We start from the raw sequence: 19430 nt of genomic DNA, 5'->3' as shown, positions 1-19430 counted from the left end.
TACTCTCTCCCCCCTGAATAATTCGCAGTATAAAGCTCCTGTTTTTAGATCAACATCATCATGAGACATTGGATCTCAAACTGCCTCTGATCTAGCAATGAATATTGCTCATCCAGGATAACATGGAGAAGATTCCACAGAGAAAATAAAGCAGGTAAAGAACAATGGTTGTTTACACACCAACCTATGCTATGAAACAAGGCACCCAAGAGAAAGACCTGTTTTCTTAAAGTAAAAATTCAGTTTTATTTGTATTTTAACAGAAACTTTATAATAAGAAGGCAGAGTCTTTCACAAACACATTTCAACTTTTTATCCTTGGAATGGTCATTTCTCTGGCCTTTTGCTTATAAGAACTTTGGTAAAGCCAAGCAATGCACTGTCATCTAGAGAAGTACAAGCAAGCAAACAATACTATCAGTCTTGCAAATACAGAGGCAAATTCAAGTTAGCTAGGCAAGTTGAGGATTACAGGAAGATGAAGAGCAGAAAAGCACATCTGTGGACATGGATTTCTTTGGTCACAGTTTTCAATCCTCTCCTCCACACAGGTTCAGCAGCGCCCTCTGGTAGTCGCCCTTTGTATCTTGCTGCAATATGAGGGAAGAAAAAATAAAATGAAACTTTATGAAGCAATGAAGGTTACATGAAGTCCCAGGATGACTGCACTCTACTATGGACTTGCAGGACAAAGTTCAAGTAGAAATCTATTTGTAAGCTGAAGTTTTCTATAGGGTTTGGCATGTACCATGATAAAAGTGGGACCAGTAAGGGGAACCTTGGTATAAAATTAACAACCTAAGGGCAGAGCGCAAAGGGACATGGTTCATTTCTGTCCTATGGTTACCATCTATTAGCTATTCACTAACCTCTTCTGATCACTGCCAGCCTGGGGTAGATTTGAATCAGTAATCTCCTGGCAGAAAGGCTTCTTTATCAAACCCTCATCTGCCCACCCACTCTCCAATTTGGTTCAATTAAGCAAAACACAAAACATTTCAACCATTCTAAGTCAAAGGATTTGGAATTGCACAGCTCTTCCCTTTTCCTGAACACTGGATACAGCCCGGTCTTATTTGGAATACAATCAATAAGAAAACAATGCAGTATTCATGAAAGGGGCCTGGTCTACACTAGAAAATTAGGTCATTTAAACTAAGTCAGTCAGGGGTGTGAAAAATCCATGGCCCCTCAGTAGCACAGTTAAGCCAACCTAATTCCGTGTAAACAGTGCTAGGTTCATGGAAAAATTCTTCCATCAATTTAGATACTGCCTCTCAGGGAGGTGGATTAACTACAGCGATGGCGGAATCCATCCTGTCAGAGCAGGCAGTGCTACAGTTGAGCCACCGTAGCATTTTAAGTGTAGACAAGGCCATAGAATCTAACAGACTGTAAGAGCTTTAGGACAGGAACTGATCTTTACTATGCATACGTAGAGTAAGAATCAGTTCCTGTCCTAACACTCTTACAGTCTAAATAGACCAGATGGATAGCGATACCGCCTTTTTTCCAACCCTCTAGCTCCATGGGGAGCAGAGGCACAGAAAAAGTAAGAGACTTGCTTGAGGCAACCCAGTAAGTCTATTGCAGAGCTGGCGCAGCCTAACAATATTTTGGGCCCTATTGTTGGGCTGACATAAAATGGTGACCTGTGAGTTCTAGCAGACTGTGCTCCCATTGCTATGGGCATTTACCCAGAATACACAGCCATAACAGAATGCTAAAATGTAATATCTAAGTAGTGGTTAGAATCCTTGTGTGAACCAGTTGAATATCCATCTAGTCCCTAATGGATTGCATTGTATGTCACTCCCCAATATAAAGATATGGCCTTTTCTTAGGAGACTCAGCGTAAATGAAAGATGTTTGCTTTCTCTGCCAGTAAAGAGGGATAGGGAAACTCCCCCTGTATATGAACCAAGAACATAAGATGTAGTCAGCCACATCGCTGCCCACCCTGTAGTGAAAAGTGGATGGGCACTGAACAACAAAATGTAAAGGACTATCTGGCCCCAAACCGTCTCTGTGGTGGCTCCACAACTGGGACCACCATTGGCTACTCTGAGAGGGTACTTCCCCTTTTGGAAACCAGCACCCACATACTTATTTCAGCTTTATGCTGCCACCAGCATAACTCCCAGGGCCAGAGTCTTAGAGAATGCCGTGGGAGAGTGCACTAATAGGAGTGGCATGGATGGGTGGTGCGTAGCAGAAGTCATCTCAGAAGGGGCCACTTCACCCAGAACTGACATCTTGTTTCAGAATTCCATTGAGGGTAAAAGAATGGGCTTGTTGGACTCAGGATTCTGATTTAAATTCACCCCATTGCCAAGCACCACTCACAAATATTGGGTGGGGGAAGGAAGTTGAGACTCCTACATGGTGACACGTGTGTGTGTGTGTGTGTCCATAACATATCTGGTGATCAGAGGCACGAGCCGCTGCTGCTGTGAGCCAGTAACCAGGGAAACAAAGTCCCCGGTTCTCCATCTAATATTTATGAAGGGAAAAAATGGCTAGAGACTTATCTTCCCCCACTCCTCATGGGCCACAGACAGCGGTTACTCTAGCTCTAGGCCTACGGTAACTTCCACAGACAGCACAGCCTGGAATCAGGCAGGAATTTACATGACCTCTTCACCTTGGGCAGTTCCAGAGCAAGCCTGTCTGTGGCTATTTTTTTCTCTGTTTGGCTTTCTGGGAAGACTCAGCTTTTCCCCACGGATGTGGTCATTTTCCCACAGACTGGTGCACAGTCAGCATACACAGCCTAAAATCTGCATATAATTTTGCTGGCTAGACTCTCCGAGTGTACAGCAGCTAAAAGCTAAGGGTGGGATTTTCAGAAGTGCTCGGCATTGATCTAACTGCTCCCACTGAAGCCAGTGATAAAATTCCCATTGACTTCAGTGGGTGCAATTAGACGAATGCTGAGTGCTTCTGAAAATCCCATACACTGATTATAACAAGGAGCCTTGTGATTTACCTGGATGAAATAATAGAGGGATTTTCCATATTTCCTCTTGAATTCACTCTTAATTTTCAGCATATCAACCTCTGAGCGGGAGACCATAATTCTGATCAGGATCTTATCACGGGTTCCTTTGCCCTAAAAACAGATTTACATTGAGAGCTGTAGCATGGTGAAGTGAAAAAACAAAAGAGAACCAGTGTCTTGTAAGGAGGGAGAGAATCTACCGAAGAGCTGTACATTGCTGCAGGAAAAGGTCACAATCAATTACTTCTTTCTGCATTCACAACGCCCTCCTAAAAACCTGAGGATCAAGCTTATTTTCCAAACGATACTAATTTTCCTCCATTTGGCCAATATATTATTGTGCATTTTCCATTACAGCAGAAGCAGTACATGTACATCTTTAGACACCAGCATTGGGACACCAAGAGCTGCTGCAGGAACTTGTACCGTAGCAGGGTACTGGCTTTGCTCTCTATTCACTCTAGTCTATAGTTTCTTACACCACCCTCATCACCTTATCTAAGCACTTTCCAGTAATGCATTATACCATATGGCTAACAGTTGTCCCATGTGGTCTTTCATTCTCTCCCCATGGGGAGAATAGTGCATGCAATTTAGCGCTTTATTTTAATGGGGTTTTATTTCTGGGGTGTGGGTGTGTGTTTAATTCACAGTTTCTTTGTTCAGTGAAGGCTAATTAACTGTTACTTTGGAACTTGCAAAAGCACTCTACTTCAATGTCACCTCCCCAAAATGATGACAGTGATTGTATTTCAGTGCAGCAATTAAAAAAAATATTTAGTCTCCAAAGGGCATCCCCCCAAACATTATAACAATTTTAAGTTACAGCTGAGTCAATCTGAATCCTAACCACTTGACAATGTTCCATTGAACCAATTTAAAGCACATAGGTCTGAGAGTCCTAAGGTTTAACCATCAGTTCAAAGAAGCTTGTCAGTAATTTCTTTGGCATCTGGAAAGTTTCACTCATACTTGCTTAACAATTCTCTCTCTAGATAACAGAGTTTTTATAGCCTTCTTACATAAAATAATCTCCTCCTCTTTTAATCAATCTTGTTTCTCTCTTGGGCACCTTCTCTACAGTATGGTGACCGAACAAGGACATAAAGGTGATCTAACATGTAATGGCGCTCTAAAACAATTTCTTGTGACTTGTGTTCACTGCCTGCATTTTCACATCCCAGAATTCTGGTAACCGCTGGGTTGTAGTCATGTACTTTCCAAAGTTTCATTACTCCATTCCTATGCTCACTCTTGCTATGTATTCTGTGCATGGTGTCTCTTCTGGCTCCTACCTACCTATGGGCCAGATACATTTCTCATTCACTTCAATGGGAATCGGATTGGGCTACAGCTTGTACTTAATTTGAGTGTCAAGCTTTGTTCTATCTGTTCATCTGCACTCCCAACTTACTTAAGTAACTCTAGCTTTTGTCACTTTCCTTTACATTAATTGCTGCTTAACCCAGAAACTCCAGACTAAGTTTATTCTGGAAAAAATAAGCATTAATATTTCATCAAGGTATACATTCCTGGCCTAAGGGAAAACATGCACATGAGAGATGGGTGTGGAAAAACTAACTGATGTTCACCACTGCTCTACACTTTGATGACAATAGTAGATTTGAAATAACATTTGTTGTGGGTTCTTACTGTTAGAATTCTTTCTGTTCTACTTTTGCAAGCAGGTGCCATTAGTCTATTATTTTTTGCATTGAATAGGTCTGCTGATATGAATGGACAAGATGCATTAGATTAATTTCTCTATGAATATAATTCTTAAAGCATTCTTTTGAAGAAGGCCAGCCATGATGCCATCAGTAGGCATTCCAGTGCCATCTAAACAATCATAGACATCATGGAGACTAAAGGTTAAAATGTAGTTAGACTATGAAGAGGAGCAAAAAAATTCAGTATTAAGAAACAAGGCCTTCTTTAGTCCACCCTACCTTCATGGAGTCGTACAATCGGTCAGCAAAATACAACTGCTTGTTCTGAATACACTGGACTGCAAAGTGAAGAACATATTATTGGTTAAACATACTGCAGACACTCAGATCTGCAAACTAAAATGGCTTAGACTCCTCCTTTATAGATCTGATAGTTGAACTAGGAGAGGGTTTTCAAAAAGATATGGCTTCCCACTCCCAAAAAACCAAACCAACCAACCAAACGCCAGAGACAAATGATTTGTGTCTGAAACATTTGTTACCTAGAAGTTAACATGTTTAAGTAACTGTACCAAGGAAGGTTTGCAATGTAACCCCAGCTCCTTAAAATCAAATAAAGTATTTTCTCTCCTCAAACGGCTATCACATCTCACTGTGGTGTCCCCCCAGGATTCAGTCTTTGACCCATATTCTACTTGTCTAACACATTCTGGTCACATTCTCTCTGAAAATGTTAATGTAGATGACACCCAAATAGATTTTCTCTTCATGGTTTTGGCTTTTCTTCATTTCTTGTCTTAAACAAGAGCCTGGGCTCTACCATAATTTCTATCAACTCAGTGTGTCTGAAACAAATATCCCACTGCCATAACTTCCTTCCACCAAAATGCCACCACCTCAAACTCATTCCACAATCCAAACCTCACATTCACCCCTACATTCCTGTCCATTTCACAGAATACAGTCCTAAATCAACCTCCATTTTCTAGTTTCCAAAATCCATGGACTGGCTTCACCGCAACACATCCCCCCTTCCAGCCACCCACTCTCTCCAATCTTTTTCAACCCTCCAGGTTTCCAAAGAACAAACCCCAAGCAAATATTTAATGCATCGGATTGGAGCTATAATACCCCCTTTTTACAAAGAGCTGAAGGAACAATCCAGTCTCCACTGAAGATTATAAACTGGAGATGAACTAACACCAGCTCATTCACTTTAAACAGTTGGGTTCTGCCTCATCTCAGCAAGTAGATTGCGAGAGCCTTGGAAATGTTTCACTGAAAGCCATTCTTAATAACCTTAACGACGGTTTACTTACCAAGATTAAGGAAGGCAACTTCCAGGTCTCCCTTGACCTCCTTCTTGATGCTCTCCAACATATCATAAGGGCTGTAGCTCTTGTACCTCTCAAACACTATAATAAGGAAGAAAACAATTAAAAGAACAGAAGTGTACCTGAGTTGTACACAAAAATTCAGGGGGGCAGAAAGACTGTGTGCACAAAAAACTGCACAGTGCAACTAGAGAGGGACCAGGGGACAGTAAGAAGTTTGACCACCAATATCTAGATACTACGCTACCTCATTTTCATATCCGTGAATGAACAGATACATTTCAGGAAGTTCTCAATTAATCAATGATTTAGGAAAATGTCACCATGTATTAGCTTGGTTTTCTCACTAGGATATATGAAAAATCACTGTGACAGACCGTCCATCAGATAGATATTGGTCCAATCTCCATCTACTTCGCACTGTGGAATTTAGGCCCTCAGAAATAAAAGAACCTCTCAAAGGAGTTTCCTGGACGGTTGTTATGTAAATACCAGAGGCCACTCTTGAGATCCACTGACATAAGCTTTACATGTGTGATGTTTACATACGGCAATTGTGTGCCTAAATGTAGGCCTTTGTGCAAGATTGCAGAAGTGAATTTAGAGACCAATTTTGAAAGTGTAGCTTTTAAGATCTGCTGCTGGGTGTGTATGCATGTTCGAATAGGGACATTAATGTATTTACTCTAGAGATACAAATGTATTTCTTTTCAAATAGCCATGGCTCAGCAGATGAACTTTTCACAAACATATTCCTGTTTCCTGGATTCTTACGCTTGATTAAATCATTATTGCAACCAAGCAAGGACCATCTCCTTCTACCTCCCTGCTATGGAATTTTGTTTTCTTTCAACAGTACCTTTCTGGAGGTGGGGAATGCTCCTTTCAGTCATAATATTAATCCACTTAGGAACATCAGTTCCCTTCCTCTTCACACCAGCATCGTAGAGGTCCTGTGGTTAGAATAAAAAGTGCTATTTTAGCCACCAGGGATAAAATGAAGGAGCCACTGCAAAGCTATAGGATCTCTCAGAAAACAAGTCCTACTAGAGCCAAATCAGAGGGGGAGGTTAAGTGTAGACACATACTTAACCTAACCACTTAGAGGAATGCATACAGAAGTAACAGACTTACAGACCTGATTCTCAACTAACAAAGATGTTACATTACTATAATTCCATTGACATCAGTGAAGTTACTCTTGATCTCCCAGAGAACAGTCAGGTCCTGGGTTTAATGGTGACAGGTGAATGGGACATTTACATAAAACTGTCAAATGAAATTCATTAAAAGAAAGATTTCGCCAGATTCTCTCTTGGAATCATCTGGGCACCATCATTTTTGAATCTCAGCAGGGACCACCGCCCTATTATGAAACTCCACTAGGAAGTTTCTTTTTGTCAAGGTATCCATGGAAGCAATAAGACAGCGGTGTATGGGTGTCGGTGGGGAAGGGAGCCCCTACATGGAAATGGCTGAGCTCTCACGATCATAAGTGGTGCATGCTGAAACCAATATTATGTCCATAACATGCTAGGGAATATATGCACCTCTCTCTATGTGAAAAAGTAAGCAACATTTGTATATTGTCTATTCAGAGTTTTGCAAGATTTATTTTAAAAAGATAGTACACTTTGGGGAGTTCAGTTACCACTCATCACCAGCACTTACCCTAGCATCTATGTCAATCAGCTCATAATCAATCACAGAAGTGTCCTCAGACCTTTTACCCTTTAAACAAGAAAAACAAACATTTAGCAAATGTATCAGAATTGAAACAGTGCAAGCTGCTATCTACATTTTTTCTCTTGGTTCATGTTAGACAACATTTGCCAAATGAGCATTACAGCATGCTCCATCTCCATTACAAAGCACAGTTATGTTAGTTACTTTCTCGTCAAATTGCATTGTCATTCAACATCTGCATCACGTTCTTTCAAATGGTCAGTTATGCAGTGACGATGCACATGAATCCAAACTAGCTATCAGTCAGGTGGTTGGATTTCTGATACAGCTAGTCACAATCAATGTACGTGACCTGCCACAGCGGGTGAGTGGACTGAGAAACATGACGGAATAAGGAAAACTAGACAGAGAAAAACACATACCGACTCGGAATATCTTACCTTTGCCAGGGAAACCATCAGCTTGCGGAAGTCACCAGAGGTGTCAGACACAATGTCCTTTTCCAGTTCTGTCTTGTACACTGGAACACAGCAAATACTTTTCTATTTACTGCTGACCCACAAACATTACTCCATACCTCATCAAGGTCAACTGGAGGGATGATAGCTGCAAGTTACTTTAGATACTGTATTGGGAAGACATATACGAATAACCGGCTAGTCTATTAAAACACAGCAACAGGTTGTACCAAGGGTAGCACTGGTGGGATCCCTGGTGTAGGCAAGGCTCTGCCATCCAGGCTTGTTTTGCAAGCACTTATTATTTAAACACAGCCACATCACACCTAGGCTCTTGAGTGAGTGTTTTATTACAGCAGATTCAGATAATCAATCACCGATTTTTTTAGACTGCTTGCAGCTAAGAGACAATTTTATGCAAAATAACCATAGTTTAAATACCTATGCTTAAATACACGAGTGCTGTCTGTGTTTCTGGCCTGGCACTAAAACATTTTATTTCTTATTAGAGTAGCAATTTTCTGCATTGCTATAAGGCTACCACTTTCCCTCGCTTTGGTCAACATCTTTGGGCCCCCATATCCCATCTAAACGAACATAACAGGCCATGGGAGGGCTAGTGAGGAGGCAGCCTCTTGTTACAAAGCACTTCAGGAGTTCAAAAGCCTGGCAGATGCAAGGGACAGTGGAGTGGGGGAAGCCAGGGGCTGGTGTCTCTGCTATTTATCAGCCATGCCTTGCAGATCATAGAATATTGGAGTACAAATGTGTGAACAACTGAAAGGAAACATCTGCCTGCATCACTGCAGAGCACAGAGAGACAGAGAGAAAAGCCAAATCTCAATGCAGCTGATGAAGCACATCTAGATGCACTGAAACAGGAGCAGGAGAGAAAAGAGTTTGGGCCAAGCCAGGTGTGTGCAGCCCCTGGGCTGAGGAGGTGCCTGTGTGCGGCAGGGGCGAAGTTCTGCTGTGCTGGCACAGTGGTTACTAGCCATCGAGACAGACAGACAGGGGTCCATTGCAATTGGCTTGGCTTTGCAGATGATTTGGCTTTAAGGTGCAGAGGCTCCTGCTGCCGCCTGGTGGGGAGGCAGGGAGAGATGCCGGGGGTGCACATTGGACAAGAGATGGAAGCCCGCCCCATGCGGCTTGCAGGGGCTCCCAATCAGGGCGTGTGGTGTGAGGTATGGAGGAGCCTGGCTATTGGGTGAGTTACAGCTGTGAAAGTGCAGAGATCGAAGAAGTGAGACGAGAACCGACAGGCTGCTGGGGGTGGCAGCCCCAAGGCAAGTCTGGGCGAAGTGGATCTGGAGGATGCATAGGTAGGGGCAGCAGGGCTGGGCCAGCTCTGGAGGATAGGTGGGGTACACGTGCTCCATGGACCTGACGGAATTCAGCTGCTCAACATGGACAGAATCTATGAGTAAGATTTTGCTCTCACTTACTCTGACTCTGTCTTCCTTACAATAAAAGTAGAAAACAGACTATTGCGGCTGTTTTCACATGAAAGAAATGATTGGTGGATACTTGTTTACTACAAGGCCTGCAGTTAATTCCAAGGCACCAATCCTCGAAAGACAAATTTCTTCCTCCATGGAAAATGCTTCTGGAATTCAAGTTAATTTCAAGGTAAAGAAGGTAAGCGAAAACATTTGGAAGCCATAATTCCAGCTAGCCATCATGGCGCCTTAATTTGTGCATAGTTGGTTATTAGAAAGGGCAGGCAGTGGGTGAAATCCTGGGCTCCATTGACATGTGTGGGTCCATAAATCATAAGGTCTTAGATACAGTATTTATGGTAGGCAGCTTGTCTAGGTCATGTTCAATTACACTGAAAACTTCATCAGTTATGCCAGCATAAATACCTTTGCCCGTTGTATTTGACCAAAACATGAGGGATAATGAGAATCCCCAGGAAAGCCAATGGTTAAAAGTTTTCCAAATTTTCCCATCACTCATCCAAAAGGAGAAACGGAAGTTCACTGTGTTGAAAACACTAATACATACTTACTTTCCCTGTAGACTTTGTTAATTTCACAAAGCTCCTGGTTTGTCCTGGAGCAGATGATCTCAATGAGAGTATCTTCATCAGTCCCCAAACCCTGAAACACAGGTAAGTTTTCATTTGACACTAAAAATGAGCAGACTGCTAGAATGGTACGGAGGCTGGTTTTAGCAATAGGCTACCTACTACAATTAGTAGCTCTTCAATTTTATATTTGAGTTCCTTCAAATCTCTGGGGTGAATGCCATCTGGTCCTGGTGACGTCTTATCATTTAATTTAGCAATGTGTTCTAAAACCTTGTCTACTTCTCTGCAATAGCGTTGTCTTTCTAGAGTGCTCCTTTAACATCTTGGTCATCTAGTGACTTCCTGCTTCTGATGAACTTAAAATAATTCTTACCATTAGTTTCTGCATCTTTAGCAAGTTGCTTCTCAAATTCTTTCTTGCCCTGCCTTATTATATTTTTTACACTGAACTTGCTGGAGTTTGTGCACCTTCCTATTATCCTCATTAGGATAGGACTTCCACAATTTTACAGGATGCCTTTTTGCCTCTAACAGCTTCCATTACTTAGCTGGCATGCTTTTGATCCTCATACTGTCTTTTCTGAGTCGGGGTATACTCTAGCCTGAGCCACGCAGAAGAGTCAAAGGTCATCTATCTACAGGTCAAAACCCCAGGAAGAGACTTCTCACATTGCATTATTTTACATCTAAAAAATGGAGTAAATTATGAAGAAACCCACCATTCTGTAAGTGCTTCTTTAATATCAGAAAAAACAAGAAGAATCTAATACCAAACAATTTACAAAAAGGCTCACACAACAGAAACAGGAAAATCTCCTCACTAGGTTTGTTCTAATAAATGTCTGGGGAAGGAGTAGAGATTAATAACAAAAATACTTAGTATATTTTTGTTTTGCTTTCAAATATATTGATGTTCATATAAACACTCTTTTTTTGGGAGGGGTATGTGTGTGGGGGGAGGGGGGAATGGAATTGTGATAATACTGTAGTTACCACAAACTAATTCTCAACATTAGTCTTTTTCTGGAATAAAACAGGCTATACATATTAACAGGACTTTTCCCCCCAGTTTCAAACACTCAAGATCTTTAGAAAAAGTACCCTTAATGCTGAAACTCCAGGAGGCTTTGTGGGGCAAATCTTCAGCCAGCTTAACAAATCATCTTAATTTTTGCTTGCATCCTATTTATGGGTTAAAAAAAAAACAAAACAAAAAAAAACACACCCAAAACCTGCATGTGCCAGCACAAATAAATGAGTTTGAGGCCCATCTGCCTGATCTGTGCATGTACATGCCTGTTTACATGGGCAAACATGGATTTCATCCATACAAAAAGAGTTGCACTTGCATTTTAAGGCTAATTTAAAGCCAGAATTGAACATTTGGCCCTGTGCATGGCAATTTGTTGGTGCTCCTTGTTTATAAGATAGTGATATCCGAGGGTAAACATATCCAAAGGAGGTTATTAGACCAAGACTGTTTATAGCCCTTCTAATGTATTGGAGTATATCTGACCCCAATGCATACAAAATGTAAACACAAATTTCCCATGCCAAACCTGTGCCTCTTCATACATTAGGTATTCTCAAAGTAGTATGAGCTCAAGCTTTCTACACTGGTTTTTATCACCCTACCTGTTTGGGGTTTTTGGTTTTGGTTTTTGGCTATAGAAAACCAGAAGTCACTAAAGCAGCTCACATTTGTTAATGGCTTGGTGAAATCTATTTATAGAACACACCATCAGTTTGGGTCATCTGCATGGAGATAGGAGTACACAGTCATGAGCCACTCCCGACAGCATGAGAGGTGCATCTGTTCCAGAGAACGAGACAGAAAAGCACAGCAAAATGTGCAAAGGGTAGAAACTTTGTATGTTCAGAACCTGTCACCTATTTGTTCAAAGTATTAGGTCGTTAATGCCTCTTCAATGTGTCTGTGGCTTTTATATTGTTACTGTTGCTATCTATTTTTATTGTCTAAACATGGAGTCAGTTAGACTCTGACACCTGTATAGTATGTGGTTTATTTTGGAATGCATTTGATCACGGGGACACTTCGCCCCCTACACAAGCACTGTGCAGTGGTGCTGCTGAATCTAGGAGAGTTTTAACTTGTTCATAGTTCACTGGTTACAACAGTGTCTGTTTTAATTGCATCCCATGTGTGTGTTTGTTTTTCTTCCCGATTTTGACATACGAGGGGTCTCCAAGACCCCAATACGAAATAACAGTGATTTTTGGTCCAATATGAGGATTAATACCAAAAATTGCTCTCACCCTCTCTTCTTTTGTGGTAATTTTTCTCTGTGCTAGTCATTATGGGGGATTTTATGATTTTTTATGAATAAATTTTGTGAGGATTTCTTCTTTTCTCATCTAAGATTCTCCTTGGATTTGGCTTATTAAGCAAGCTTCAAATAAAAAAAAAAACTAACAAGTCAAGCCAAATTAAAGCTCATTCATGAATGGCAGCATTTAACAACCACCGCTGAAAACTCTAACAGCAGGCTCAGGATAACAAGCTTTGGATCAGTGGAAGAGCTGGACCTATGAGTGTATGAAGAGGACACAAGTACTCAACTGAAAGTATAACAACTGCACAATGCCACAAGCAGTGGTTCTGGTGAGAGCTTTGCAGCCTAATCTTCTGGTTACAAATACAGTATTGGGACAGTGACTGTCCATAATTACAGACATATAAATAATCAGAAGACAGAATGAAAACCAAGCGTCTATATATAATGTGGAATAAAATACAGACCGTATCTATTTCAGCCAGCAGAGGGCAGCATTTGATTGTCCAAAAGAACCAACTTCTGACTCCGATTTATTAAATGGTTTTGTTATTACCTGTACCTGACATTTTTCTATGAGCGAGGATGTCTGCTAATTAGTTCAGTCTCTTGCTTCCAACTTTAATATAAATTGTTCACACAATTTTTTTTTTAAATTAGTGAAAAAAAATTTAAAACCCCCAAATTTACCTAACCAAGATTATCAAAAATTTTAAGTGAGAAGGTGGGTGAGGTAATATCTTTTGCTGGAACAACTTCTGTTGTTGAGAGAGACAAGCTTTCGAGCCACACAGAGCTCTTCTTCAGGTCTAGGAAATGAACTCCCAGCAAGGTAACAGGCCACTCTACCTTGAATGGTCCCTCGCAATCACAGGCGCTGGAGCACCCACAGGGAAAAAATTGGTGCTCTCCGCGGCCCCCCCAGCTCACCTCTGCTCCGCCTTCGCCTCCTCCCCTGAGTGCGCCACTGCTCCGCTTCTCTCCACTCCCTCCCAGGCTTGCTGGGGAGGGGGGGAAAATGCGGTGCGCCGGGGGGGGGAGGGAGGAGGCGTGCCTGGGGATTTGGGGAAGAGGTTGGAATGGAGGCGAGAGCACCCACCGGTGCCAGGAAAAGTCGGTGCCTATGCTCGCAATAGGTTCTAACTTCTTATGCTAAACAATCTGCACCATCTTGCATTTTGCTGTGATGCTGGGAGTTCCTTTCCCAGACCTGAAGAAGAGCTCTGTGTAGCTTGAAAGCTTGTCTCTTTCACCAACAGAAGTTGTTCAATAAAACATTATCTCACTCACCTTGTCTCTCTAATATCCTGGGGCCTAAACGGCTACAACTACATTGCATACAAAAATTTAAGTGACATTTAGAAATATGAAAGCCAAAACATGAGTTTTCTTGTAGGATTTTAAAAGCAAATCCTGGCACTGGTAGGTGTTCACAATTTTTTTGCATGTGCACAAAGTTAGAGTCAGTTTTCAAAGCTATCCTTTCAGAGGCTCCTAGGGGTGCATAAGAAATATGACTTGTGTGTCCTTGTGTTCAGATTCTATGGAGGGAAAGGACTAGGTATGAGAGACTCTCTCACAACCAGTGATGTGACCCAGTAATTGGAAATGATTTATGTTCTATCACAGGAGTTTTTGGCTCTCGCTAACAACTTCTCTATTTTGTTTTAATACTGTAAACACTTTAAAAAAAATGCAGAAATGCAATCGGGAAAGTAGTTTGCTTTCCAAAAGCTCTTGTACAGGTGCCCATTCAAAGCAGCTGATCAATTATGTCCTTAGCTTCATGTTCATTCTTCAAAGTTATTTTTAAAAAACAAACATTTAGATGAAAAATCTCACCTGGCCCAAGAATTTAACTAGTGGATACTGATTTTGAGTGCCTTACGTTGGACACCTGAAAACTGTAGCACTTAAAAATATGTGGCCATTTTTTAAAATCATGGCCTTAGGTAGCAATTCCAAAGGAGGATGACAGACTTACTTGGAGCAACTTTAATTTCAATGCTCATTTACCTTCATGGCAGCTTTCAGTTCAGAAGCATCATACTGAGCCGGTGTCTTCAACAGGCCCAAAATCACTGCCTCCAGGTGACCTGAGAGAGCTGACTTCAGTGCTGCAGCAAGTTCCTTTAAAAAAAATAAAAGGAGAAAATGATTAAAGCTCATTTTTGACCTCCAGACAATTCTGCCTTCAGTGATTGTGAATCTCCAAGATTGTTACTGCTTTTCCTGGAAAGTGGACAAGGAAACAGAAGACAGGGTCTTTCTTCAGTGAAGTCTAAAGAGGAAAAATGGGGCAAGTGGAGTTTCCTTCACCTCTTTAAAGGAAATTATCACCAATCTGCATCAACCCGCACTGCTAGAGAGAATAATAAATAGAGGCAGATGTGTCCATTTCCTAGGATGTGATGAAACTCAGGGAGCTACAGCTTAGAGTTTACATTATCTTATCATTTTCAGGTCTTATTTTAATGACACAGATTAATTGCACTGCCATGCAGTTAAGAAACACCAAATCCTTATCAGTTTTGGACCCAAAGTCAGTCAGTAACCTCCCTAATTTGGAGTTCTCAAAAGGACACACTTGGGTTCATTGCAGCTGTTAGATGTCTCATATGAACAAGTTTTGGTAAAAAGGAAACAAAAGAAAGGCCATTATGACCTCAACCAAGTTCTGCAGAAGCTCAGCTCAGACAGTCAAAGAGCCAAAACACTTCAGCTCACTTCCACATCTGTTGGCTTGGCTCACAAAGGAATCCATTACACCAATCACTCAAAACACCCTCTTCTGCAAACTGGGCCCAGCCTCCCCTGTGACTCCTAGTTGAGACTGATCAAGTGACTATAAAAGCTAGTAAGTGGCTCCCTTGAGAGGGCGAGAGCTACACAAAGCAAGTTGGGGCACAACCTAAGAGTCGAGGGCTCTAGCCCCCTGCAACCTGCTTTGGTCAGGCAAACTGCTTTGTTTTGGTATAAATTCGTGAGTTTTATGGTTGAAGACTAAGCCTGGGCCAGGGCCTGAACAGACTTTGGGGGTAGTGTTAATCTGTCTTGGGCTGGGGGAGACACAGGCCAGCAGTCCTACGCACTGCAAGGTGACCAGTGAAAGAAATAATCAACAGGAGTCTTTTGGATTATTTTCTCCTTCAGTCTGACACATGTTTAACTCCACTAGCCATACTTGAGGTGCATTAGTCCGTTGTGTGCATGAAAACAGCTCTTTCACTTCAGATTACACAGTGCAGACAATGCACTCCTCTCTAATCCATTCCAGTAGAGTATGATCGATTCCAATTAACTTTGTGTGACGTCTAATCTTTGCATTTCAGTGTAAAGGTTAAAAAGCATACAACCCAATGCAATGGGATTAGAAAAAACAGTTTAATTCAAATGAGTGTGGGAGTGTTAATTTCTTTTCTCTTCCCTTGGCTTTCCAACTTTGGGCTTGTCTACATGGCACTGGCAAAGCACACTAGAAGGGTGTGATTTGTAGAATGCTCGAATTTCCCCATGTAGACACTCCTGGTGCACTCTAAAAGGCACCTAGTTGGGAATCCTGTTCCAAACAGGATTATGTTGACACAAACAAGCACCTATTAGAGCACACCAGCAGGTGTTAACACAGGGCAGCTAGAAAACACCCCTGCACCCCTGCTTTGCTGCACCATGTACAAATACCCTTTGTTACCTTTAAGCAAATTTCTGCTTCAGTGTTGGAAGCAACAAACCAGGCACGATTTCAGGGTAACACTGACACGTGAAGTGCACATCAACACTCCTAGGGGGACCAGAGTTAAGTGCATTAATGTTTCATTTTATAGCTCTTCTCTCAAAAGGAGTGCATCTAAACATCTTCCAGCCATTTTACACAGAGCTTCAAAGCGGTGAGCCAAGTGCAACGATGCCATAAACCTGCACATGCCATCATTACCAGAAGAAGTGGTTGCGAGCACCACGGCTAGGTATATGAAGTGCTGGGGACTAAGTCTATTATACGTGAGGCTCCCTAACTGGATGTAGTGAGAAGTATCAATAATGTTCTATGCTGCTTACAGTAAGTGATCCCTTAGCTCAGGGAGCTTCATTCAATGCTACTGGCATTTCCTGACCAGTTGGGCTCAGGAAAACAGAGCTTTCAGCTGACCATGAGAATCTGCTGTGAAACCAGAAAGTCTCTTTTCCAGCAAAAGCTGTGTGTTATGCACACTGTAGGTGCCAGTTGAAGTGAGTTTACGGGTCTGGGGTCTGTCTTTGAGAGATCTCCAGCTAGCTGTTCATCATCGATCCTTTAGGAGAACAGGACAAGTGTTCGTTCACTTGAGCCAAAGGTAGATTAGTACAGCCCTGGTTTGGGATAAAATGCTAATGGAAGAGCTGGAAATTACTCTGTCTGCATCCTTATTTCTAATTGCAGCGATGGAATTGTAGGGAGACAGTGGTAAGATCTGCTAGCAGCAGCATAATTCCCACATATCCAGCAGGGGATCCTTCCTGCCATTCTATGTCACTGCTAGAAGTGAACCCAAAGGGAAACAACAGGAAGCGAACACTTGCCAAGCTGCTCATTATTAAATCTCACACTTACAACCAGCAAAATTTTCCAAAATTATTAGAATATGGCAGCACAATCCCAAATAACAGTTGGCGAACGGATTCCCTATAAGGTTACAATGGGCAGGGGCTGCAGAGCTCCGTGCAAAGACATACACAGACAAGGCCCTAGGCAGCTTTGGATAACTCCCATAACACATCTGGAAAGGGAGGATTTAGCAGCTACATGGGTAAGGGATGCTGGTCCCCAAGAGAAAGAGGGTCCAAACAGGGTTTGAGTTTTCATGAATGGGAAGGGAGGTGGGATCATGAGACACACCCTTTAAAACAGAGATCCATACTATTAACAGAAGTTTGAGGACCTCTGCTGTAAGCAACAGGCCACAGCATGCATAATGTACCAACCCCACCTTAGGAGGGACTCTACTTTAGTAATATAACCTGTCTCCAAGGAAATCAACATGAGAATATCCCTAGAGAGCACTGGGCAGGGGGAGCCCTGAGTCATCAGACAGGATGCATGGATTCATGTGCTGTTTCCTGCTCTCTTAACACTGACTCATTTGTTTTCACAGTTGCATTGGAAGGTCTGTTCTCTTAGTTTCCATTGTTTCCACAGGCCACTTTACCTTTGTAATCCCATCTTTTAACTGGTATCTTTAGCATGCTTGTGGGCTGGGAAAGGGAGAAGATAAGTGAAGGGAATCAACATCTGGATAAAAATTCTGAAGATCGTCTACACGATTTCAGAACTTTGGCATACTTTTAACAGAGCTTCAAGCCTTACTATTCAGGGTCCATCTTATAACTACAGCTATCCTGATGCCCTTGCACAAGATGGGGGTTACACTCAGCTGTGTGTGTGTGCATGCGCACACACCCAACTTGCGCATACTCAATAGAGTTTGTGGGTACCTAAATTGGGAATGCACAAAAGTTTGTGAATTTCAAAAACGTAGCTCTGGATTTGTATTTGGTTTCAGCTAAGATTTCAGGGCTTCTATCTGGTGTCTGACAAATCTGAAAGAGATACAGCCAGGGCCGGCTCCAGGCACCAGCTTACCAACCAGGTGCTTGGGGCGGCCACTCAGGACAGGGGCGGCACGTCCAGCTGTTCGGCGGCAATTCGGCGGATGGTCCCTCACTCCTGCTTGAGCGAAGGACCTCCCGCCAAATTGCTGCCGCAGATCACAATCGCGGCTTTTTTTTTTTTTTTTTTTGGGCTGCTTGGGGCGGGCAAAACCCTGGAGCCGGCCCTGGATACAGCCGTCAGAACCCAATGGGAATCTATACGTGTTTTTCCTTCTTTTATGTGGGCATAAAACTTCAATTAGAGTAAGATTTTAAAACTTGTTCAAGAGAACATCTCTCGGCTCCCTGCTAGCAAGGCTCATTTTACAGACAGCGATACATATTTTATAGGTTCCTTTTCATCAACAGCTTGGTACACTGGATAGTCTTGTCAGGATAACAGCTGGTGATAATTTAGCCGGTGAGCTGACTTTGTTCAGTACCTGTATGATTCACTGCATAACTGATTGCAGTCGTCATTTAGACGGACTTTGTGAATGAAAGCTAGAAGAGTTTCCTTCCGCTAAGCTACGTGAACATGCATAATCTTCCCTCAGTTCCTCTCCCTTTCACTGGGTCCCAGAATGTCAGGAATCTCTTGAACAAAAAGGATTTTCACACTCCCAAGCATGTATACTGCTACGCACACAATGGACACTGCTTAGAATGACACTGCAACATAGGAGAACCAGTGGCGTAGCCAGGTGGAGGGAACAGGGGGAGCGATTCCAAAAAAAGGCGCCACCGGCTGCGGCGCTTTTACTCACCCGGCGGCGCTTTTACTGACGGGACGGCACTCCGGGTCTTTGGTGGCACCTCAGCGGTGGGACCTTCACTCCCTCTGCAAGTCTTCGGTGGCATTTTGGCAGCAGGTCCTTCAGTGCCGCCGAAGACACAAGGAGCTAGTGAAGGGACTGCCGCCGAAGACCCGGAGCGCCGCCGGGTGAGTAAAAATTAAAAAGGCACCAAAATACTTAAAAGGCGCCACTTGTGCTCAGTGGGAGAGCGGCCGCTGCCCCACTCCCTCCTAGCTACGCTACTGAGGAGAACATGATTGGCTGTGTTAAAACACTGGGCTTGATGTTTGGAGGTGCAAAGAACCCCATCTCCAGGGGATTTCAGTTGCAGGTGTGCATGCTTAGCAACCCTGGAAATCTGGCAGCAGAGGCACAGCTTTTATTTCCAACGGTGTCATAACCTGCCTGCACTAAGATTGGCTTTAGAGCGATGGTGGCACATCCCCATCAGCAGCACTCCTGGTACTTTAGAATACCTCCAGGAGTAGTGCATCAACCGTCACCAGCTATTTCTCAGACTAGCTTGATCC

At 42.6% G+C, this 19430-nt stretch overlaps 1 protein-coding gene across 3 annotated transcripts in view; it reads right to left on the bottom strand.

The window, feature by feature from the left end:
• Nucleotides 1–221: 221 nt before the first annotated feature.
• The window catches only part of ANXA2 (annexin A2), a 47798-nt gene continuing 28589 nt past the window's right edge, over nt 222–19430 (bottom strand). For 2 of the 3 annotated variants that reach the window (XM_034784043.1, XM_034784045.1), the window contains exons 5-12: nt 14495–14608; nt 10164–10254; nt 8132–8211; nt 7677–7736; nt 6865–6958; nt 5991–6086; nt 4951–5009; nt 2852–3112 (exon numbers count right to left, since the gene is read on the bottom strand). In XM_034784043.1, coding sequence (XP_034639934.1) covers nt 2867–3112; nt 4951–5009; nt 5991–6086; nt 6865–6958; nt 7677–7736; nt 8132–8211; nt 10164–10254; nt 14495–14608 — 840 coding nt within the window. In that variant the 3' untranslated portion in view covers nt 2852–2866. Of the gene's footprint in view, nt 591–2851; nt 3113–4950; nt 5010–5990; nt 6087–6864; nt 6959–7676; nt 7737–8131; nt 8212–10163; nt 10255–14494; nt 14609–19430 lie in introns of those variants that run through there. The other variant, XM_034784044.1, reaches the window with a different exon arrangement.

This window comes from Trachemys scripta, chromosome 10, assembly GCF_013100865.1.
Source record: "Trachemys scripta elegans isolate TJP31775 chromosome 10, CAS_Tse_1.0, whole genome shotgun sequence".
NCBI classification, from domain to species: Eukaryota; Metazoa; Chordata; order Testudines; family Emydidae; genus Trachemys; species Trachemys scripta.
This window is presented reverse-complemented; position numbering and strand designations above follow the sequence as displayed.